The 23,333-nt window shown below is 52.4% G+C and overlaps 8 protein-coding genes across 8 annotated transcripts; 4 read left to right on the top strand and 4 right to left on the bottom strand.

The window, feature by feature from the left end:
* Positions 1–266: 266 nt before the first annotated feature.
* On the top strand, positions 267–5,375 carry COCVIDRAFT_27821 (hypothetical protein; the record flags this gene model as incomplete). Its single annotated transcript, XM_014699718.1, has 1 exon — positions 267–5,375. The coding sequence occupies one exon, from the start codon at positions 267–269 to the stop codon at positions 5,373–5,375; it is 5,109 nt and encodes a 1,702-aa protein (XP_014555204.1).
* Positions 5,376–5,615: 240 nt separating this feature from the next.
* On the bottom strand, positions 5,616–7,137 carry COCVIDRAFT_27820 (hypothetical protein; the record flags this gene model as incomplete). The annotated part of the gene is made up of 2 exons (XM_014699717.1): positions 5,616–6,924; positions 6,980–7,137. 2 exons carry the CDS (start codon positions 7,135–7,137, stop codon positions 5,616–5,618), a joined length of 1,467 nt encoding a protein of 488 aa, XP_014555203.1.
* A 1,062-nt stretch (positions 7,138–8,199) lies between these two features.
* COCVIDRAFT_38986 (hypothetical protein) lies at positions 8,200–9,809 on the top strand (the record flags this gene model as incomplete). The annotated part of the gene is made up of 2 exons (XM_014699716.1): positions 8,200–8,486; positions 8,540–9,809. The coding sequence occupies 2 exons, from the start codon at positions 8,200–8,202 to the stop codon at positions 9,807–9,809; spliced, it is 1,557 nt and encodes a 518-aa protein (XP_014555202.1).
* Positions 9,810–10,290: 481 nt separating this feature from the next.
* On the top strand, positions 10,291–11,447 carry COCVIDRAFT_103043 (hypothetical protein; the record flags this gene model as incomplete). The annotated part of the gene is made up of 4 exons (XM_014699715.1): positions 10,291–10,433; positions 10,493–10,665; positions 10,719–11,276; positions 11,329–11,447. The coding sequence occupies 4 exons, from the start codon at positions 10,291–10,293 to the stop codon at positions 11,445–11,447; spliced, it is 993 nt and encodes a 330-aa protein (XP_014555201.1).
* Positions 11,448–12,545: 1,098 nt separating this feature from the next.
* On the bottom strand, positions 12,546–15,507 carry COCVIDRAFT_38984 (hypothetical protein; the record flags this gene model as incomplete). Its single annotated transcript, XM_014699714.1, has 6 exons — positions 12,546–12,837; positions 12,892–13,950; positions 14,000–14,419; positions 14,474–14,697; positions 14,731–15,056; positions 15,168–15,507. The coding sequence occupies 6 exons, from the start codon at positions 15,505–15,507 to the stop codon at positions 12,546–12,548; spliced, it is 2,661 nt and encodes an 886-aa protein (XP_014555200.1).
* A 697-nt stretch (positions 15,508–16,204) lies between these two features.
* COCVIDRAFT_27816 (hypothetical protein) lies at positions 16,205–18,204 on the bottom strand (the record flags this gene model as incomplete). The annotated part of the gene is made up of 4 exons (XM_014699713.1): positions 16,205–17,623; positions 17,815–18,046; positions 18,096–18,131; positions 18,188–18,204. The coding sequence occupies 4 exons, from the start codon at positions 18,202–18,204 to the stop codon at positions 16,205–16,207; spliced, it is 1,704 nt and encodes a 567-aa protein (XP_014555199.1).
* A 380-nt stretch (positions 18,205–18,584) lies between these two features.
* COCVIDRAFT_38982 (hypothetical protein) lies at positions 18,585–19,259 on the top strand (the record flags this gene model as incomplete). Its single annotated transcript, XM_014699712.1, has 2 exons — positions 18,585–18,754; positions 18,854–19,259. 2 exons carry the CDS (start codon positions 18,585–18,587, stop codon positions 19,257–19,259), a joined length of 576 nt encoding a protein of 191 aa, XP_014555198.1.
* Positions 19,260–19,870: 611 nt separating this feature from the next.
* Positions 19,871–22,507, bottom strand: COCVIDRAFT_102985 (hypothetical protein; the record flags this gene model as incomplete). Its single annotated transcript, XM_014699711.1, has 1 exon — positions 19,871–22,507. One exon carries the CDS (start codon positions 22,505–22,507, stop codon positions 19,871–19,873), a length of 2,637 nt encoding a protein of 878 aa, XP_014555197.1.
* Between the last annotated feature and the right edge of the window lie 826 nt (positions 22,508–23,333).

Raw genomic sequence — 23,333 nt, 5'->3', positions numbered from 1 at the left:
TAATACCCCTTGCATAGCGTAGAAATATCCGGGATTTCTTTCACTTTGTCACACTACGGTTCCTTCATATTCTGGGTCAAGCTGTGTCTTCGCCACTGCCACCTAGCCTTGTCTTACTGTGCTGCCTGGCAAATCAGCCCGGCTTCGTTTTCAGTCCATATCCACCTTGCATGGTCTCGTAGACCCCCGGGATTCTTTCCAGTCCATTCAAGAAAGAGAGGGTAAAGATGGCTGCGATAGATTTTGCGCGGTTGCGCAACCAAACCATGGCGGATGGTTTCGACAGCGAGGTCACGGTCAATACACGTGCCTTGATCGACAAAGTTCTGGCACGTTACTCAAGCGAGCATACGACACTACGAGAGTTGATTCAGAATGCCGCAGACGCGAAAGCAGATCAGGTCATCATCAAATTTGAGACTGACCCCTCTCTGACTGTACCTACCCCTCAGGGCGCTGCGGACCCTGTTTTGCTGAAGCACATCATCCAGCACCATACGCTCAAGCGGCTTGTCGTCAGTAACAACGGCCAGCCATTCACTGTTGCTGATTGGAGTCGTTTAAAGAGTATCGCTGACGGCAACCCTGACGAGACAAAGATTGGTGCTTTTGGTGTTGGTTTCTATAGTGTCTTCGCAGATTGTGATGAGCCGTTTGTCATCTCTGGCGATAGAACAATGGCCTTTTACTGGAAAGGCAACATGCTGTCTACCAAGGCCGCGCCTGTACCCCCGGAACATACTACAAGAGACACCATCTTCATGCTCGAATACCGGCAGGCAAACCCGGCTTCTCCTTCGTATAATCCGTCAAAGCTCCCAAACTTACCCACTCTATGTCAGTTCCTAGCAACCAGTCTTACGTTTGTAGGCCTTGAAAGCATTGAACTCCATGTCGACGATTATGTGGTTGCTTCCTTCACGAAGAAGATCTCTTCCCCTGAAATTGTTCGCGTACCACAGGGTTTGAAGACTGAGACCGAAGGAGGGCTGATGAAGGTAACTGATGTCACACGACAGCACTCCCAACTCGATGCTGCTTGGATGAACGTGATTGCGACTGCTCAACTGCCGCCCAAGAAAGCAGCCGACCTTGTACAACAGGAGGTGCGCAACGCAGGCTCAACCTTGCGAAGTTTCTTTTCCAAGTTTTCGGCCCCACCGCCAGCAGCCACCAAGACCGTTAAGCCTGCAATTGAGAAGCCGAGTGAAAGTGAAGAAATAGCCGGGGACTCAAAGGGAACAATCTTCTTGCAAGTATGCACAGTAGTGGCAGCTACCAAAGTATCACGAAATTTTGCGGCAGAGATTGAAAGAGCAACGAAAAAGTCTCCGCCCAAGACCACGAAGATTGCTCTCTTGACATCTCCTTACCAGGATCCTTCAGCTACCCTAACAACAGGCTCAGGAAGCTCTGCTTCGCTTGCTACCAAGATTTTTTCGGAGGTTCTTCCAACAAAGTCGGGGCGTATATTCATTGGATTTCCCACAGCACAAACAACAGGATATCTTGCTCATATCTCCGCGCCATCCCTCATCCCGACGGTAGAGCGTGAGAATGTGGACATGAACGCTAGATATATATCCACCTGGAATATCGAGCTTTTGCGCGTTGCTGGATTGGCATGCCGTATCACATACGCAGATGAAATGGCAACCTTGCAAGCCCAATTTGGCAAGGAGCCTTTGGAAGCACTGGTCACCAGAACAGCCTACATATTTCGTCAATACACCGCGAAATCATCACATCCTTCTACGGCTCTTGGTGATAAGATTGACGAAGCTTTCTACAACTGCTCAAAGGAACGTTCGATTGATATCCTGTCGACCAAGGGCGTTCTGCCAAGCAAAAGAGTACGCATGCCTGCAGAAACCCTCAGCTTCCTTGGAGAAGTGCCCATGGTTCCTCAGGAACTAGCAAATGCTGCATTTGACTTCATGTTGAACCTGCATAATCGCGGTTTCATCACCGAGCTCACCATGCAGGATATTCGACAAGGCTTGGAATCACGCGCGCTAAATGAAGAAGAACTTTGCGAGTTTCTCAAATGGTGTGGATCAAAGCTGGAAAACGGCGAAATCGATATACCTGGCTCGAGAAGTCTTTTCGAGAACACAGTTGCCAACATTGACGTTCAGCCTGAAAAGAACTCTGGGAGAATTCTCGCGTTGGGGGATATCAGCACATTCGTAAACCCAGCCCGTATTGGTCCACACCTGCCGCTTCCTCCTGACACGATACCATTCACTTTCACACGTGGGATGACCATGAAGCAGTTGCAAATGTTTGGGTGGACAGAATTATCAATGGTACGGTGGTTGCGCCACATGACAACCCAGCCACAGCTAGAGCAATTCACGACTGATGAGAATCTTGCTCTATCAGTACTCACACTGACTTCCAAATGCTGGGAACAGCTCGATGGAACATCCAGAGACACTGTAATCAAGATCTTGACACCTCACCAGATCATGCCTACAAAGATGGGCATGCGCCGACCGACCGAGTCATACTTTCCGACAGTCAAGCTTTTTGACGACCTGCCGACTGTGAAGCCATTTGCTGGTTCAAAGGAGAAATTCCTTATCTCACTTGGGGTGCGGAAAACAATTGACCTTCCCATGGTTTTTGACCGGATGCGCAGTCGCGATGGAGAACAGGGCGAAAAGTCAGAGCGGCCTTCATGGAACCACGTTGATCTCATTCGATATTTTGCATCCGTCATCAATGAAATCCCAAAGAAAGATCTTGATAGATTACGCGAGACGGCGTTTTTGCCGGGCGAAGGTACGAATGTCAAACCCGGCCAGCAGTTCAAGGCTTCGGATCTATATGCTCCGGATCCAGCAATCCTCGTGCTGGGCTTGAATCAGATCAAGCTGCCGTTCGAACTCAAGTCAGGTACTCGAGAGGGCTTGCTTCTCCTAAACCTTGGGCTACGGCAGTGGCCAGACTCCATCACTATCGCAAACATACTCCACCGTGCTGGCCAGGCAAAGGACGTGCAGCTCTACACACGCGCCATGGACTATTTCTTAGCAAACTACTACAAGAACAATTACGGTGCAGAGGCAAACAAGTTTGCTGCCCTCACCCTTCCTATTCTGCCGACTGAGCAAGCGCCTTTTCCAGCACTGGTCGGGCCGTTCCAGTGCTACACGAACGAACATGCAGCGTGCCTAGGTTTTCCAATACTCAGAAGTGACCTTCGCAGTCATGCCGAGAAACTGGGAGTGCATCGGGATCCAAGCATCGGCCCTTGTGTACAGTATCTCATCAAAACCCCACCCAAAACCAAGCTAGATGCTGAAATGCAATTTGCTTACTTGGCGTCGCGAGGTTCTGATCTGGACCAGTACAAGGGGCTGATACAAAATTTGGCAACTGCGAACATTGTGCCAATATTTCGAAAGTATTACCTTGATCCTACCTGCAGTGGGTTCGAAGATCGATCCAAGAATCAGACTGGAAAGACGGAGATGCGCATTCATCATTACGACGCACCTGAGCATGTCTTTGTTGGGCGCGATCAAGAATACCGCGGAATTCTTGACTACGTTCATTATGGTGCCGAAGCCACGGTCTTCTTGCTCAAAGTCGGCGCAAAGCACGAGCCCACCACACACGATTTGGCGTACTTGGTCGCGAAGAACCCCTCCCGCTTTCTCAACACCATTGGCCAAGATAAATACCTCGATCTGCTCAGGAAGCTAGCAGAGCACGCCGGGACTCTGTGGAAAGACAAGGAGCTGGTCAAGGCACTTGTAGCATCCAGGCTGCTCCTTGGATACCGTGATATCAAGGAAGATACGAAGAAGGCCGAAGCAGGTGACGAAGACATGGACGATCTGGATGAGGATAACGTGCATCGTGAATGGTCGTTGAACAAAGCCAGCGAGATTGTCATCATCGACAATGTCAACTACATGACGAGATTCCGTGACTTTATCATTGCAGCACCTCAGGAGGAGCTTTTGGAGGAGTTTTACGCTCGCTTTGGTGTGCAAAAGGTTTCTGATCTTGTCAAGACCGACCAACGTATCGGAACTGTGGTGCGTGACCAGACACCGGCACAGGATCTCCGACGAGACATTCTCGAGCGTGTGCGTCTCTTCCTCCACGAGTATGAACGCGATGCTTCTTCAAAGGCAGTCAGACACGATGCTAAATGGCTCGGGTCAAACTTGACCGTTCAGTGCGTGTCTGATATTTCCATTCGGTACTCTCTAACAGAGCGCAATGTCGCTACGTCGTCACGGAAGTCGGCTGTAATTATCAAAGTTCGCAGTGTCGGCTATGTGCTGAACATTACGCCAAAGTACGATCTCTACGAGGTGTCTAGCGAACTCGTAAGGCTCTTGGTATCGCGACCAAAGCGAAACGACGCAATCGCTCTTGAGCGTATCCTGACTGAGCCGCTTCGTCGCTTGCAACAGAAGGGTATCAATGTAGAGCGCATTCTACGTAGGAAAGAGCACGAAGCTCGCATAGCCAGACAGGCAGAGCAAGAACGAGAGGAGGAAGAGCAACAGCGCCTGGCAGAGCAAGCCAAGTCTGGTCTTGTCAAGACGGAAGAGCGAGAAAACGTGCCACCCGCAACACCGGAGAAGAGCAACCGCATTCCCGGGGCATTCGACAGTCCAGAAACTGGCATGGAAGTGGCGAATCACGGACGTCAGCAAGATGATGGAGGTCTTATCAACAACTGGGCAAAGAAACTTGGATTTAAGAACACCCCTGCTCCTACGTCTAGCGGCACAGACGGACCTCAGATTAGCCGTGATATCCAAGCCACCAAGTCCAACATCCAAAACGCGATCAAGGAGTGTCGTCCAACAGGCATGGACAACATCAACACCAAGCACCACCAAGACGCTACAGAGCTGGACCGCGGCGGCTACTGCACAGGCGAGCAATGGGAAAACTTGCACAAGGCATTTTCTGTCCCCTTTTCTGGTCGTCACGTCGATGTCTACTACGGCCGCGACGAAACCGCAGCCCCCGCAGAGCTTCAGGGACATCTCCAAGCCTTCCTACCCCTGATCTTCGGGCTGACCTCGCTCTTCACGGTCAACCCGGCCGCCGTCAACATTTTCCTCGACAAGAAGTCGAATACTGTCGCTTTCAATCTCAACGGCAGTTTGTTCTTCAATTTGGCATGGTTCATCGCCCTTCACGCCGATGCCTGCCACACTAAGGAGGGGAAGTTGACGGCTCTCGACAGCTGGTTCTGCACGTACTGCCACGAACTGGCGCACAACCTTGTGGCGGATCATAACGCGAGACATTCTTGGTATCAGCAGCAGATTATTATAGAGTACAGTCAAAAGTACCGTGCGGCATTGGAGGGATTCACACAGGGAATGTTGATTTGATGAAGCTGGGAGTAACGAAGTCTATGTTTTTTTTAACGCATTGTTTTCAATCCTGCATTATTATATTGCATTAGACTAAGATTTTTAGAATATCAATTCATTATGGAAAAAAAAAGCTCTCGCTATGCTACGCTGAGGTAACAAACAACAAAAGGGTATAATACTTTTTAGTACTCCACACTCGCCATCCAATCGTTTCGTAAGCCAAAGAAGAAAAAATAGATCCAAACAAAAAAAACATTATGCCTTCTCGTTCTCCTTGGCCTCCCTTGCTTTCCGCCACTTGGGCCCCATCTTAATCTCAAGCAGCATCAGCGGCAAAAGCGTACAACACACGCCGCCCCAAAACGTATACGTCCAGCCGTCGCCCCAGCGACTCGTCATGCGATCAATAACGGAGACGAGTATAGCGGCAAGCGAGCAGCGCACGAGATTCGTACACGCAGTGGCGCCCGAGCTCCGCGATTGCAAGATATCAATATTAAGCGTCATAGTCGTGTTGAGGATGCCAATCGATGTCCAGCCGAGCAACACGCCGAGGAGCAGCGGCACAGCGATGTGCGCGGTAGCTTGAATGGTCCAGCCCCATGCTACGACGCAGACGATGAAGAGGGAGAGGTAAAACGGCATGATGCGTAGTCTGGCATGTTCAATTGTGAAGCTATCGCCGCACCGCGCTTTGATACGTGCGTACTCCCAGTCTAGCATTTTGCCGGTTAAAGTAGACCCGATGATCATGCCTGCGCCGACGGGGAGGTAGCATAGTCCGAGGACTGTTTCGGAGAGGTGGGGATAGATTTTCGCGAAAGAAGAGGAGATTGTGGCGGTGATGGTGTAGTTTACGGCGTAGACTAGACCCGTGAAGGTGAGGAGGACGATGACGTCTGGGTAGGTAAAGAGGACAAAAGGGTTGACGGAGTGTTTTGATTTGGCACGGGTATCTGGGTCGAAAGCTTCTTTTGTGGCTTTTTGGCCGACAATGGGGATGATGGCGCGTTGGATGCGGGGGACGGGGATGGAGCCGTTGCCGGCGATTGAGCGGAGGGTTTCGGGGAGGAAGAGGGCGATGAAGAGGAGGCAGAGGGCGACCATTATGACGATGGACCAGAAGATGGAGCGCCAGCCTAGGCTTTGGGATAGGGCGCCGCCGATGGCAGGGGCGATGCAAGGAGCGAGCATGGGGCCTAGGTTGAACATGCCAAAGTAGCCGCCGCGCTCTCTGCTCGTGGAGATGTCGCCGATGACGCCGGCTCCCAGGGCAATGGTGCTGGCACTGCCGCCGGATTGGAAGCAGCGGAGGAAGAGGAGAAGCCAGAATTGGTCGGTGGGACAGAGGGCCAGGCCAATGCTTGAGGCGACGAGGATACCGAGGCAGACGAGGTAGACGAGGCGGCGGCCGAAGCGGTCGCTGATGGGGCCCCAGAGCATGGGGCTGATGCCTTGGAAGACCAGGTACACGGTGACGGTTTGGTTGAGGTCGTCGACTGTTTTGCCAAAGGCGCGAGCTAGGGCTGGGATAGCTGGGAAGTAGATGTTTGCAGGAAGAGGACTATTGGGTGAGGGTTAACCAATAGTACTCACGATACCTCGACATAAAGACATACCTATAGAACCCTGCCAGGGCAACCATACCAACAATGATCCATTTCTCTTTGCTAGTATAGATACTATACGGGACTTCGACTTCGCCCTCGACAGGCCCTAGTGCAGCCTCATCGACTGGAGCAGGGTCCTGCTTGTCTTGCTCACCCACTTTAGCCATGACTTGACGTCAAAACAAGCTTCAGCGACTAAAACAAGAAAAGAAGAGCAAAGCCTACCAAAAGTAGGATGGAGGCAGTACGGGTAGCTGGGGAAATAAAAAAAGGGAATCGCAAACAAGAGCCTCAGGCCTCGATCGACGCCCACGAGCGCCCTCTTAACCAGATGGCTCCCCATGATCAAAAAACGCCTAAAACATGTGCATCATCTCTTTTCCCCGAACACAAAGGGCCCCGCTACTACAGACGCCCCAGCTTCGGCGTATCAAGGACCGCGTTGCAGTGTGGTTGGGCGAGACAGTCCTCCGTAGTCCGACCAGTGAAGCGATAAATGGGGGGTGCAGGACGACCGGCGAGATATCGGCAAAGCGGGTGTCTACGACACACACAACAAAAGGCCCATCAGGCCATTTGACTGTGTGCTTCACACTGCAAGACTGCAATTCGCCACGCTAGTAACCGTGCCTCCGACCGTATACGCCCACTTTCGTCATCTTTCCCAGATTAGCAGGACGAGGACTATGCTGCATGCAGCTAAGGACCGCGGATAGCTAGACGGTTGTACCGGCCTAGATTTGTGGTTTCTGGTCCAGGCGTCGTCGGCTCGTTTCCGGTTTGCCCTTGTTCGTGTGAACCCGGCGGCGGGTAGGCGAGGCCCTAGTGCGGTGTAACCTTTTTGGTGTCGAGAGCGAATACCGGGGAAAAGAAGATTTTTTGCTGCGGTACCGCCACGCCGATAAGAAACTTGGGGGGGAAAGGAGTCATGTTGACTACGAGTATGGTGGAGCGGCTGACTCAGACATAACTATGCCATAGGCTTATGGGGAATTCAGACTCCGCGCTTTCCACACAGCTGGGGCTACTTTTTCTGATTTTTCTATCGTTTGGACGCCTTGGAGTGGGGGTCCAGTTCCGTTGGTTGCATCCTCCCCCAAACCAGTGGTTTCACCGCAGTCTCGGTATTACGAATATCTGACAAAATCACGGCTACCGTTATCCTCCTTGTCGGGTAGAAGCGGCCAAGGTGTGGGTTAGGCGACGTTGAAAAAGAAAAAAAGAAAGACATGGCAGATATACCGGAGGTGGGAAGAAGTAACCATGGCGGGGGTAGGGTCCCATCTGAAGACGACATCAAGCGGCCATCACTCGTCAAGATTGGAGGAGTGGACAACGAAGTCACACACGGCAAGCAAGAGAAATTGGGAGGATGGAGGGGTGTGTTGAACTTTCTGGAGAAAAAGGGAGATGTTGAAATCAGAGGATGCACCCCAGTTGCCTACGAGGACAGGGACGAGACGGCCTACTCCAAGATCTTCACACTGTGGTTTTGCATGAGCTGCAACCCCCTTCCGTAAGTGATTGCACGGTCATGACAACGAGATCTAGCGACTGATCATGACACAGGGTCACGTTTGGCATGGTGGGGACCATGTCGTTTGGCCTCAGTTTACGAGATGCAGCGCTGGTTATCCTCTTCTTCACGCTCGTCTCCACAGTGCCTGTAGCGTACATGTGCACGTGGGGCCCCGTGACTGGCATGCGACAACTTGTCCAAGCGCGATTTTCGTTTGGAAAGTACTTTGTGTCTCTTCTGATACTGCTCAACCTCGCAACGCTGACTGGCTTCTGTGTGGTTGACAGTGTCATTGGCGGCATGGCCTTGTCTGCGGTGCAAGATGGAACGACCATCAATGCGACTGTCGGCATCGTTGTGATTGCCCTACTGTCACTCGTCATATCCTTTTGTGGGTTTGGCGTGCTGCACCACTACGAGCGATGGGCGTGGATACCCGCACTGCTGGCACTTGTCATTGCTGCAGGGTGCGGAGGCCAGCAACTCAGTAACCAGGTTGCTGCCCCTGCGGCGACTGCATCGCAGGTACTGTCCTTTGGCGGTCTAGTGGCCAGCTTCATGTTGCCGTGGGCCGCACTGGCCAGCGACTTCTCCACATACATGCACCCAAAGGCACCTCGGTCCCGCATCGCATTGTACACATATATTGGCCTCGCACTCCCCACAGTCCTGTTGATGACACTGGGTGCAGCAATGGGCGGCGCGACACCCAATGTGCCATCGTGGCAAGCGGGCTACGAGGTTAATGCAGCGAGCGGTGTCCTTGCAGCCATGTTGCACCCAGCAGGAGGCTTTGGACGGTTTGTCACTGTTGTGCTGGCATTCAGCATGCTGGGCAACCTGTCTGCGACCATGTACAGCGTCACACTCAACCTGCAGATGCTCGTGCCCTGGCTCTTCCGCGTCCCACGCATCGTCTTCAGCATCGTCATCACGGGCATCGTCATTGGCGTCGCTGTCGAGGCGTCAAAGAGCTTCTTCCTCAACCTTGAGAACTTCATTGGTGTCATTGGATACTGGAGCGCTGCGTTCATTGGCATTGTGCTGGTTGAACATGTGCTATTCCGAGGTGGCAGCTTTGCAGCCTATACCGAGGATACGGACGCATGGGACGACGCACAGAAACTCCCAGCGGGATATGCAGCGCTGGGGGCGTTTCTGTTGTCGTTTGGGCTCATTGTACCTTGCATGGGCCAGATCTGGTGGACAGGGCCTATTGCAGAAACTACGGGCGACATCGGACTCGAGGTGGCCGTGGTGCTGTCGGCGCTTTTATACGTGCCCTTGAGGACGTGGGAGAAGAGGATATGCAGGAGATGAGCAGGGGTTGGGTGTGGTAGCTTTGGGTAGCGGCGCTGATCACACACGCAGCCATGCAGCTCGGAGACTTGATTTTTGGGTGGGTGTTTGAAGGGTAGACATGGCATGTGGTTGGTGGTTGGCAGAGGATTGCTGAAAGCGAGTTAGGCCGGGGGGGTCGTGTTGCCTCGGTTGTACTACTTACCCCGGGAACTGGGCTGGTGACGTTCACAAGCCAGCAGCTGGAGCCGCAGGCCAAATGCGGAGACGCAGACCATGGCCCGGAGCCTCCATCTGATAATTAAGCCGCTTTTCTTTGCACGCCCTTTCTTCACATCATCGCCTCTCTGCTGACTGCTGCATCGCTCCCTACTTACTTGATCACGACCACGACCATCTCCCCGGCTGCGCCTTCCACTCGTCTCGACGCACCCCGCTTGCGCCTTCCGTATTTGCCCGTCCATCGCGCATCTCGCATATCCATCTTCAACACCACCTGGCCATGTCCCAGGCACAGGAAAAGGCGCAGGAGAAGCTGGCCGAGTCGACGGCGGCAGTGCCTCAAAGCACGGCGGCCCAGCAGAGCGATAATGTTGCCCACGCCCTCGCTGGCGCTGGCGGGGGTCTGCTCTCCATGGCCCTGACGTATGTCTGCCCTCGACCGTCTCAATGCTATGCGCACCACTAACAAGATATGCTCGCAGCTATCCCCTCATCACCCTCTCCACTCGCGCCCAGGTTGAGTCGAAGCGCGCCCAGTCGTCGACGCTCAATGCCGCCCGCCGCATCATCAAGCGCGAGGGCGTCGCCGGACTCTACGCCGGCATGGACTCTGCCCTCTTCGGCATTACAGTCACAAACTTTGTCTACTACTACTGTACCTCGGCTCCTTTTCCCATCCCACCCAAACCCCCTATTGACCCCAACTAGGGTATGAATGGACTCGCTCGTTTTTCGAAAAGGCCGCCCTCAAGGCCGGTCGCGCCTCGTCCAAGCTCACCACCATTGAGTCGATGATCGCTGGCGCCATTGCCGGTAGCGCCACGGTCCTCATGACCAATCCCATCTGGGTCATCAACACGCGCATGACAACGCGCAAGTCTGAGGCCCAGGAAGGATCGCTGCCTGGTGCGCCGGTCGAGAAGGCCCCTTCCACTCTCGCCACCCTGTTTGCTCTCATCCGTGATGAGGGCCCTGCTCGCCTTTTTGCCGGCGTCATGCCCGCCCTGGTCCTTGTTATCAACCCTATCCTGCAGTACACCGTGTTCGAGCAGTTGAAGCAACTGTTGGAGAAGAAGAGGCGCGTGACCCCCAAGGATGCCTTTTACCTCGGTGCTCTCGGCAAGTTGCTGGCTACAAGCATTACCTACCCCTACATTACGGTTAAGAGCAGGATGCACGTTGCAGGCAGGGATGGTCCAAGGGAGAACATGATGACTACTTTCAGGAGGATCATCCGTGAGGAGGGATACACTGGTCTCTATGGAGGTATGTATCTGTTTTTCTTTGGAGAAAATGATGAAAGCTAATATGAAAATAGGCATTGGACCCAAGGTTACCCAGAGCGTCATCACCGCTGCCTTCCTCTTCGCTTTCAAGGATGCTCTCTATGCCTACACTATCCAGGCACGCAAGAAGCTTGCCCTCCGTAAGGCGTAAAGCTCTGAGAAGTAGATTTGCAGAAACGTGAATAAGTGATGTGACCCCCACAACCGCTTATGCCGGCATCTGCCCACAACGATACTCTCTCCCCAGACATCAACCAAGTGCACACATGGTGTTCACAATAACTTTATTGCTGAATCGCTTTGTCAAGCGCATCCAGTACAATCCCCATATACCCCTAGAATAAACACACCAAAGAATAAATTATATAATCCCATCCATGTTCTTCCATCTGGTGATTGTGCTCTTCTTTCCAAGAAAAGCATCCAGTGCTTGTTGCAAAATTGATTCTCGGAAGTAGACTTTATCTCTTTCTCATCTCATCATTGGTACAGTTACATGTCCACTCAGCTTAGTAACATCCCTTCCATTCACCTTCACTATTCTACCACGCTGCTCTCCTAAATCCTCGCTATTCAAAAACAAACCCCCCCTGAACCCGAAATCTCTAATACCCATTCAAACACAAATCCAATATGCCACCCATGCTTAGCACACCTAGTTCATCACTTCAACAGTATCGATATCATTCAACTCGAGGATTAAGGTTGTTTGCTTGGTATAATTGGTAATATGAATGCATGTATTTTCTTTATTACAAACAGCCCAATTCCTTGGTGAGACATGGAGAAAATTGTGTTTGGTGATTTGAAATATGTTGTACCTTTGGGGTGTACGGGTAGTGATACGAGTTACGTAGCGAGAAGAGTACGAGATGATGTTGGGAGGGGAGAAATAGTGGCATCCTCATGTAGAAGAAAAGACAAATTGGAGTGGCATCGGATTTATGCCAGGGTAGAAGAAAGGTATTTGGTACGTCTAAGAAAATATGCGTAGAAGTCTTGTGTGTCTTGCCTGGTGAGTATACATGCAAAGGTGGGGTGAGTTCTTCGTGTGTCTAGATTGGGTTTATGGGATTACAAGTGTTTCCATGTAACGGAGTTTTAGTTAAGAGAATAGAGTGTGCAGTAGTTGGAAGAGAATCAGATTACTTGGGTATCATGTGCTACAAGTTCAACTGAGGGGGGCTTAGACTCCTACGACCTCGATGGCATCTTTATCAGGGGTCTTGTCTCAAGTGTAACAAAGAAACTATGCCACTAGCTGCTTCAGAGTGAGTTCCATGATTTCAACCATGCGTCCCAAAGCTGCTATGCCGGCATCTCCGTGGACATCACCTCCGAGTATTGCCATGAATTCTTCCTCTTCATGGCGCTTGGTGACATAATATAAAGCATCTCGACCACTTTTGTCTTGATCAACCATTTCAAGGCCAACGATGTTGGTGAGGTATTCTTGCAACTCATCATTCAGACAACCTTCTATAGCTGCAGCATGCAGTAACGTCCTGCCCCCCTTATCCTTCTTTCTCAAATCGATACCGCTCTTGTGGAGGAACCGTAGCATTTCAACATTAGCGCCCAGGTTTCGGATGCACAGGTGTCCAATGCTCTGGCCCTTGCTGTGCGAGTAAGTTGCGCCTGCTTCGATCAATACCTTAGTAGTGCGCTCGTGCCCACATTTCAGCGCAGCAAGAAGTGCATAACCGTATTTACCACTCTCTACGTTGGCTTTGGCACCAGCACTGAGTAGCATTTTGACAATACGATCATGGCCCTTGGTCGAAGCTGCTTGCAGTGCGTTATCACATTCTCCTCCCCGTGCGTTAGGGTCTGCATTCCCGGAAAGGAAGAGGCTCACGACCTTTTCGAGACCAAGCATCGATGCACAATATAGTGGAAGGATGTTCGTTGTCGATCCTGGGTAGTGGTTCCACCTGAATTCCCTATCCGGATGGGTTATTCGCATCCAAATGAAGTAGGCAGGGTTTTCTGTAGATAACAGTCGGCAAGCAAGGTTGTTGACTTCTGCCTCTTGATCATCTGCCTTTCGAACATGTCTACTCCAGAACTTCGCGGAGTATCTTGCTAACTTGAACTCCTGCAATGCTCGATCTGTTATGAGTTCAGGCTCCTGGAACTGGTTGAGGTAACCAAGACACGCCGCGGCTATAGCACCATGGCACAATGCAGCCTGTAAGCTATAACGCGTTGCCTGACCTCGCTTTATCCTGTCTGAGATGAGGTACTCTTTGACAGAATAGTGGGCAAGCACAACAATCTCTTCTGATGGCTTCTCGAATAACGCGAACGAGCTATTGAGAAAATACGATTCATGGGTAATGGAAACCAAACTAGAGCAAATTCTTAGTGCGTCCAGGGGGTCCTCCAGTACTTCGTCTCTATCAAATTCTGGATCGCGTGACACATCAATTGCAATCACTTCTGCGAGTTCTTCTACTGATAGGGGGCGTTCTGAGAAAGCTAGCCACTGAAGAATGCGGATAGCGTAATCAGCGTATTCCTCGCTGATGCTCGTCAGGATCCGTTCGTAAATCTTGTCCAGGGTGGATGGTAGCTTTTGGAGTGTTTCCCGCAAACGTTTTCGATTGAGACACTTTCCGAGCGTGTCTAGCTGGCATGCAGCCCACCGAAACCTACACAACAGTCAGTCCGAGAAGCAAATAGGCTTTAAATCGATCATGCATTCCCCTGGAGCCTTTCACAAGGGCAAAATCAATCTCTTGCTGTAGAACAGAATCTTCTTTCCACCTAGCCAAGCCCTTGTCGTCAGAAAGCCTTTGGCGGATGTATAGTTGTATCTCTCTGTCAACTACGTTGCTTTGAAGGCAGATACTGTTGTGTGAATCCACAAATCTTGTTAGTGAGCTCTTGATATCTGGCTCCTCCCGACTTGTCATGATGAGATGCAGATTCGGAATCTTCCAGCTAGCAATGGTTTCAAGCATTTCCAACAACTCAGACCACTGGTTGCACTCATCCAATGCATCCAGAACAATGTGGACTTGTGAAAACTGTATTATCAAATCGCGTGCTACCTCCAACAGACTATCGCAAGCTGGTGGTCGTTTCCCGTTGTCGTGCGAGGAACAAAGTGCGTTGAGACTCAAAGGTATGTCGACAGACTTTTGTCAGAGTTGTACGACTAATGATCGTAACATCCGCTCGGTGTCTTGTTTTTGTATGTCGTTGAAATCGAAGTAGAAGTAGGCAACAACATATCCGGAATGCCTGTCGCAATGTAGAAAAACGTCTTTCAGAATAGTGGAACTCAGGATAGTTTTACCGCAACCTGGAATACCGTATAGCCATATGTTCGAAGCAGTTTCCATTTTCCAGGTCTCATAACGCTCTCCATCGAGCAGCCACCGACCAGTGTTATGCTGTCACTGCTTCAGCGCCTTCTGGTAATTTACTGAAGGATCCGGTGCCGGTAACAAGCTTTTTGTTTTCCTCACTTTCGCGTCTCTGGCCCTGGTGCTGGCCTCTACTACTTCCCTCATTCGCTTCCGTGCATGGCCTTCGCCTTCGCCGTACATGATAGGAATGTGGATATTGAAAATGCCCAACAGTGAGTAAACTTGATCTTCCTCACGTGTTGTCTTTCTTTCTTTAGCCCATCGCATACGTTCCTCGACGCTGGATTTAGAGAGATCATGTCCTTGAAGAGCCTCGACTGGTATTTTTGTCATCTCAGAGATTTCCTTTGCGAGTGAATGCTTGTCGCCCAGCAAGACTCCCTCTTTGGAGAAGAACTAGACGCATGATGGAGCAAGAAGCTCTTGCAACGTCCATCCTTGGGAGAACCACCTACTTTCCGAGAACGCCACGCTGTCTAGGTCACAATCTATACTAGACACATCGGAGAGGTAAGTATAGCATTTTGATGCGTTACGGCACCACTTGAACATGGATCTGATTGCTTCCGAAAGCTCTGGTTCGCTGGACTTGTTGATGCAGCAGGTATTGATCCAGGAATGGTAAAGGTCATCTTTTGCAGCCTGTTCCATGCAAAATGTAAGTTTTTTATAGCCATCTTTCTTTCTCCCTGTACCATTGGATAAGTCCTGATATGTGACTTCGTCATGATCTGCACCCCAAGTGTGTGAAAGAATGGCGTAGGGTGAAATATCGCTACGTTGAGGTCCGACAAGGCTGAAACTACCGTCATCATTGGTCTTCAAAAGACGCATCTTAAAGGAAACGCTGTGTGATGCAAGAGAGGAGAGGTCAAATGTTGATGTCGACGACCGGTGTGAGTGATGATAGATAAAGGGTCTCCGGTCGCCCTTAAGGATGCTGGCAAGTGAGCCAGCTGAAGTTGGGGGCAGTGCAGAGACTAACCTGGTTGGCTGGTGAATACCAATCGTGGGGCAGGTGCTTCCTTGGGCTGCAGCAGGAGTTGATTTAGGCGACAAGGCTACCTGGTGGTATCTTCTAATTGGCAACACCGTAGTGCAGTGGAAAGAACTTTGATTTCTCTCATTGAGACAACAAAGAAATATGGGAAACAAACACCACAAATGAGTAGCCCCAAAGAATGAGTAACCAAGAACACAGAGTAATCAGGAAGCACATGCATTGGACAGATACTCATGATCATTATTCGCAATCGTATCACATATACCCTCACGCTTGCCACACCATCCAAGCCGCCCGGCTTTTGGTCCCGGTTCCATATCGCAACCCTAGATATATAAATACATGCGGAGAAAAGTACGCCGCTCCAGTCGACCAGAAGCAGAGCCCATAGGGCTGAGAGCAAAAAAGAGAAGATACTCGCCACGCTCAGATCGCTCAACTAAACAAGACTGAATGCACAGTGCACTTGCTGAATTACACAAAGCAACCCTGACTGCACTGTGGAGTAGAAAGTATGGGGCTCGCCGGCTAAGCAGCAGGCTGAACACCAAGATCAGCACCGCCACGGCCACGGGGAGCACCACGTCCGCGATAGCCGGAGCCACGACCACCACGCCCGCGCCCGCGTCCACGTCCCCGGCCTCGGTAACCATCGACACTGCCTTGGCCAAAGGTTTCCATGTTCTTCTGACGTTCTTGGCTGCGGAACTCTTGACCACGGGTGGCTGCTTCTTCTCTGTCCTTGAGTTCGCTTGAGATGTTGTCAAAGAAAGAGCTCTTGTCATACATTGACCCGCTCGGAATAACGACCTCTTCCTTGTTGGCAGATGCATCCGCTGTGGAAGCCGCGCCTTCACCAAGAGGCGATCCAGAAGCAATAGCCTCTTTGATCAAATCTTGCTTGTTGAATTTGGCGTTTGCGGATTCAAAATCAAAGTCAGTCGTAGGGACCTCCATCTTGGGATGTTGTGAGTGAAGACCACCTCGGCCTCCCCTTCCACCCCTGCCACGGAACTCGCCAGTACCTCGTTGACGTGGCGCATGCTGGCGACTCTGATCACGCATGCCCTCAACCTTCTGCGCCAAGTTGTTCATAGGATCCGAAGCAGGTGCTTGGCCTTGAGGCTGGCTCTGACCTTGACCCTTGTTCTGGATGTTGAGCTTTGCCATAGCCTCGGCCACAGCGGCGGTCGCCAACTGCGTAGCATTCTGTTGTTGGGCAGCGCTAGGGACTTGAACAGTGGCTACAGCGGCAGCGGCTTGTTGGTGCCCGTGAGGTGCCGTCTTGCTAGCCCTTGGGCTTGGAATGGGAACAGCAGGAATAATCCGCCCTCCCTTTGGTCCACTGGATGCACCCTTCCCTGAGGCAGGCTGCTGAGTGTTCTGAGGATGGGGTGGTGCCAAAGCAGCCGATACATCAGGCTTAGAATCGACTGGCGGCGGCGGAGCCTGTTTCGCACCAGCGGGTGTGGGAGTAGCGCCAGAACCCTTTGCACCATTCTTTGGTTTGGCCGACGCACCGTCTGCCTCAGCAACCTTGGGCTGTTGCGCTTGGCCAGATTTATCATCTTTGCCAGCTTGGGGTCCTGGACCTCGCGGGCCTTGCGGAGGTTGATTTTGGTTTAGGCCTGGAGGGCCGATGGGCATGTTTGGTGAGAACGGACCCGGGGGCGGGGGGAAGCCCTGGCCAGGGGGGAACCATCCAGGAGGGGCACCAAACGGAGGCATGCCAAAAGCGCCTGGAGGTCCGCCAGGAGGGAAAGGACCTGGGCCGCCAGGGAACCCACCCTGAGGGCCAAACCGATTGCCATATGGACCTCCAGGACCACCAAAAGGTGGGTAGCCACCAGGAGGGAACTGACCAGGCTGAGGGAAGTTCTGCGGTGGCTGTTGGCGACCGGACACGTCTTGCGGGCTGCTTTCTTGCCGTGCCTGAGCTTGTTGTACCTGTGGCGCATGCGTCGCGTCAGCTTTAGCTTCAAAAGTGATTGAACAAGAAATAGCTTGTATGTAAGGGTCTCAGAAGGAAGGCAACGGAAAATATCCACACGGTTTTGCGCTCTCGGTGGTTAAATGATTTACATCCGAAAATTTTACATCACCGGACAAGAAGAAGAAAAGAAGTGATGTAGACTTACTCCGATGATGGCGGGGTCCTGTGGCATGGCAGGCTGCGCCTTTTCCTTTACCGGCTCCTCAATGCGCAAGTCTTTGACATCGCTACCGCGGAAGACAATCTGCTCATACACGACGTCTGATGGAGGATACTCGTCCTTGCCACCCTTGCGGCCTTCTGTACCAAAGGATCGCACATTGTCTAGTGAGACTGTGGAAGCTTCTGAGTTGATCTCGACGAGCGTGCCGACATAGCTATGGCGAGTCAATGGCTGCAATAACCCAGCATCAACTGGGTACTGACCGAATGTCGCTTTTCGAGATGAGGGAAATGCGAGATCTGCGCGTCGCAGGTCAGTTGGAGCTTGAACGGTATTCAACGCGGCCGCGACTTACCCAATGAACTCGGACATGGCTACGTAAGGTGGGTATCAAAACGGGTATGAAAGAAATGGAAGCTCAAGGAGAAAAGAAAGGGCTGGTAGAATTTGGGAAAGTCGTAAAGTTGATGGAGGGGGGGTGGAAGTGAGGGAAGGTCGGAGAGAGGTTGGTCGTGGGACGAAGCTGAGAGAAACTTGGCGCATGTTTAGCGAGGCGTAGCCTGGGAGCTTGAGCCTCCTGCCGGCCAACCTTTACCCCACACTGCCTCATGTACCACGTTCACGACGTACATTGTCTGGGCTTACAGGTTCATGCGCATTGATCCATGACCCAGCGAATCACATGACCCTCGAGGTCGCCGAGTCTTTTGTTTTTGACTATTTTTATACCGAGTAACGGGTGAGATTGAGCCATGAGCGTCACTACAGATGGACTAGACGACGTCTATGAAGCGCTAGAGCGGTATAACTGGGACGATGATGTGGAGTTTCAGGCTGGTTTGCAAGCGATCATAGGCAGCAACAGTACGCCAGAACAAACGACTGAGCTAGCATTACGGGCGAGGTGTTTTTATTATGCGAGGTATGTACAAGCATGGCAATCATAACCATGAAAGAGCCGTCCCAAATCGTAATCCCACATAGCCTATTACATTGATCCATGCTTACTGATACTGTATAGAAAATACAATAAAAACATCGACTTTGACGCCTATAAAGCCTATCGAAATGCCCGCAACCGGCCACCTCCCACACCTCCCAGTTCAACCAACGTACTCGCATCCTCAGTCATAGACCAAGAGTTACCCTCTACCACCACAAGCACTACTACTCCCGCTATAGCCACCGAACCAAGCGGCGTTCTTCCTTCGCCTCCAACTGCAGCCGAGCCACCCGCTCCTTACCCCACCAGCTTCGCGCACATAGTTGACTTGATCACAAGCGGAAAACCAGTACCAGGCATCAAGGAGATTCCGCCTACAGTGCTAGAAGGACAAGGGACACAAGCGACGAAGCCCAAGCGGAAGAAGCCGTGGGAAAAGGACGAGATTCCTGTCGAAGCTGCCAAAGAAGCTAGTAGTGTGTAGATGGGTATTTTGGTTTCTGGTCCCTAGATTTGCTTAAGTAGTCAGAGATGATTTGAGGGATAAAGATATAGAGGGAAATGGCTTGTTGATGGTTACAGGAAGTGGGTACTATGCAAAATGGCCCTTGGCGCATCTAGCTCCCAAACTTGTTCACTGCTCGAAGATGATTTGAAGGATGAAGTATAGACTTGAATCTCTTGCAAACAATGAACTGAAGCGAAACACAGTGTTGAAAGTAAAAAAAGTCTCTCAAACCCACATGATCAATCCTGTCTATCAATCAACAAAGTACCACCTCAACCAATCACTACCACAACACCAGAGCACGCACAGTCAAAAGAACAAACATATGAACGAACTTCGTATACTAAAACTATCTACATGCAGCAAGACTAAAATAAAATACACCCCTTTCATCCAGAAAGGAGAACGAACCCGAAATGGTCCCAACAGCAGCGGCGACAACAGCAACAACACTGGGGTATATAACAAATCCCAACCACCCAATCCAACCTAACACACCCTATATACGCCAAACATATCTTATACAAATTCACCTTTAGATGAAAAAAAAAACTTGGAAAAAAAGGAAAGGGGGAAAGAGGATAACCTCACAACACAGCCTCAAGAATTCTATCCTTGAGCCTGCCCACCTCCTCCCTACTCTGCCAAAGCTGACTCCTAGCATCAAGATACCTACTCTTCCAACTCTCTGCATTCGCATTCGCATCCGCAGCCGTAGCATGTGCATCACGGGATGTCTCAGTCTCATCCTCTGGATCGGTAACAGCCGACATATCGAGACCTTTGGCAACCCACTCACCCGTGAGACCCCCAAACGCGACGTTGAAAAAGACATCAAACGTTTCTTTGATACTGCGGGCGCCATGTCTCGCGGTGGAAGATTCAGTCTCGTCGTCATCTTCCTCTTCGTCAACGGGGGATTCGTAGCCATCGCCGCCGACGCGAAACCGTACGCACTCGACGCGCCGCACGCCACCCGTAGGACCGCCGGCGCCGACACCGACGGTAGAGGCGAGGCCGAGACAGCTGCTGATGGCGATGCCGAGGGCGTAGTCGCTCATGAGTTTCGTGGGGGCAAGGGAGGTAGGTGGTGGCTTGGCGTGGAGGGGCTGTAGGATTGCAGAGGCGAGGCGCTTGGCTTCGTTGCCTCGTAGGCGCTTGCGCCGTCCGGTTAACGGGGCGCGTATTAGTTCTGCTGCAAGCGCGCGGTTCAGCGTCTCGAGAGGGACTGCTGAGGGCAACTGTGGTGATGTTGAGGGGAGTTCGGATTCTGGTTGTGAGTATGTTGGTGGCGGTGGTCGCGGTTGCGCGGGCGTCTCGGATGGGGTGAGATTCCCATGGTACGTCTGATGCGTTGGTCGATGTTGCTTCTCGTACATGCTTTGTTGCTCGTAGGCATTCGCAGGCGAGACTTGAGTGGACGCAGCGCTTATCGGGGATGGTCCTAATCCAGTGCTTGGAGAGTCGTTTTGTAATCCATTAACAAGCACAGTTGGCGTGGTCAGGCGTACTACTGGATTACCAACATTGGGAGGAACCTGCAGACTCAGCCGTTGCTTCTGTGGCGCACCTCCCGCAGACGGTCCCTCGATTTTCGATGGAGAAACGGCAGACGCCGGTGTGGGTGGGAAACGGACAGAGCCCTCTGGAGCTGGTGGGTCCGAATGCGCTCGCTCAACTATTGGCGTCAAGTTGCCTGGGTTCCGATCAATGGGCGGCCCTTCTTTGGTCTTTGGGTTTGCTGGAAATGTCACAAAGGGCCCGTCTCTGATCGAACGATTACTAGGAGGCCGACCGCGAAGTTTGCCAGTGGCGGTTCCGCTGTTGGATGACCAAGCCGATGATACAGCAGGACCGTGGCGCCGGCGAGAGCGTGACCTGGTGCTGGAGGGCGTGACGGCGGATTGTGGTTCGTCGAAAAACGGATACGCAGACTGCGGAGTGACAGCAGAAAGCGGATGTGGTGTATGAGGTGTGTCCTGTGTATTTACGCGCCATCGTGCATGATGTCCACCCATTGGTGATTCCGTATAAGGAGTCAGACCGCTCTGACCTAGACGACTAGGAGCTGAGGCTGCAGTGTTGGCAGAAGACGGAGTGACGGTTGAGACTGCAGTCCATGGATCTTGTGGTGTCAGAAAACCTCCATGCATGTTGTTTGGATGCGCGCTAGTAGGGTATGCGGACTGCGGCTGCAATACATTGCCAAACGCCACATTCGTATCCAACTGGGGTCGTTTACGAGCTGGAGTGCCTTCGTCAAAGTCTATATCGTCCTCTCCGTCGTCGGCCTTTCGGCGCCCGCGCTTGGGCTTGAACTTGGGGTCGAGAGCCCTGATAGCCAAGTCTTCCTCGAGAGGCACGCCATCACGCCCTTGGCTTGGAAAGGGCTGGTGGGGAGGCGGTATCTGTAAGTAGTAGGGATGCTGCTTTCCGAGTAGGTATTCAAAAAATGCATCAATATGCATAGCGCGCATCCATCTCTTCAGTCGCACAGAGTACTGCTGCACCTTTTGCGTACTCTGTCCTTCATCTGTGTTTGGTGGCTTCACGCCTAGATCCAGAGCCAGCTGTGTCCAGGTCTTTATTTCTTTTGCGTCAAACTTGCGGATCAACTCAAAGAGGGCCCATGTGCTAAAGGCATTGCCGTCGCTCTTGGGTGGCGTGCGGAACAGCTTGACCAGCTCGGTGGTGTCGGTGGTAGTAGGGAAGTTTGGGTTACAGTAGAGGATGAAGGCGGCGTAGGCATTGTCAATGGTGTCGTCGGATACATCGCGCGGGGGCGGGTCGCGGTCGGCGGGCTCGAAGTGGGCAGTACCCGGGCGCGGCTGGCTGGTGGGTGAGATGGCGGAGAAGCGCGGCGAGGCATTCGCAGAGGCCGGGGGAGTCTGGGAGCTGCGCATGTCGCCATAGAAGCCGTGGGCGAGATGTCCGGTATTGTCAGGCTGAAGTAGATGGCCTGATGGCGTGTGCACATTGCGGCTGGCACCTGTGCTCTGATCCAGTCCCGGGTCAATCGCTGCGACACCACCACTGCTGCCACTGCCTCCACCGCTGCCGCCGCCACCGCCGCCGCCTGAATGCCGGAAGGGCGAGTAGGACGGCCCGCTGCCGGGGCCTGGGTGGTCGTAGTGGGTGTGTGTATGGGCGTGAGCGTGGGAGTGGCCGTTGGCTGTCAGGAGGGAATGGTCCGTCTGTCCCTCCTCGCCAAAGTCGACGTGCATGGTTCTTTGGGTTCTCCGCGATGTAACGCTCTATCTCTCTCAGCTGCTCCCGCTGCCGATCAGCATGCCATGAGGGCGCAGTGATGAGTCGCGGCCGCGCTAATGTCAGCAATAGGCCATGGATATGCCCCAGAGAGCGCGCGCGATAGTTTGGTTCCTCTGGTCCACGGGTTCCCTCTTTGCTGACTGGGCTGGATGGACCGCGAAGAAGAGGGCGGAAGGATGGAGCGGCTGCTGTCGCAATGGGGCCTGCAAACGCAGCGCGAACCAGGCCAGGGATAGGATGCGAAGCGCCCAGCGCCGTCGCTGTGCAATTACTACTATTATTCCTTCTTCTTTGTCGCCACGCGAGAGCGATGCAGCGCAAGCCAATACGTCGATGCGCGCTGTCAGGTCGCGTCGTGGGAAGGGTCCGGGTGGATGGTGATAATTTGCGGTCCTTGATGTGCTTTTGGCGGGTCAGGCCTGGCTGCTTCGGGGACATTTTGTTGACTTAAGGCAGCTGAGCATGTTCGCTTCTATTTTTGGACCTGTCCGAACCACATCGCTCTCCCACCACCCACATGGCCCCATGTCGCCGCTGCTGCAGCATCATCACGCCCGACTGCGCGCTGCTGTCTTGTGACTGGCTGTCCCTCCACGCTCCACCGTCGACTTGCGACGCTGCTACCTGGCCTGGCCACGTTACTACGCCCTCATAGGACTCTTTGCACCGCTACACAATACCGCAACGCGGCCGACGAAACATTACGTCTTGGCCCCACTACTACCCAGATCCACAAGGGCGTCCGAGAATAACAGTCCGCTCCAAACTGTCCTCCATGTT

Source organism: Bipolaris victoriae (genome assembly GCF_000527765.1).
Source record: "Bipolaris victoriae FI3 unplaced genomic scaffold scaffold_58, whole genome shotgun sequence".
Classification (NCBI taxonomy): Eukaryota; Fungi; Ascomycota; class Dothideomycetes; order Pleosporales; family Pleosporaceae; genus Bipolaris; species Bipolaris victoriae.
The sequence above is the reverse complement of the archived record's forward strand: the minus strand, read 5'-3'. Positions and strand labels throughout refer to the sequence as shown.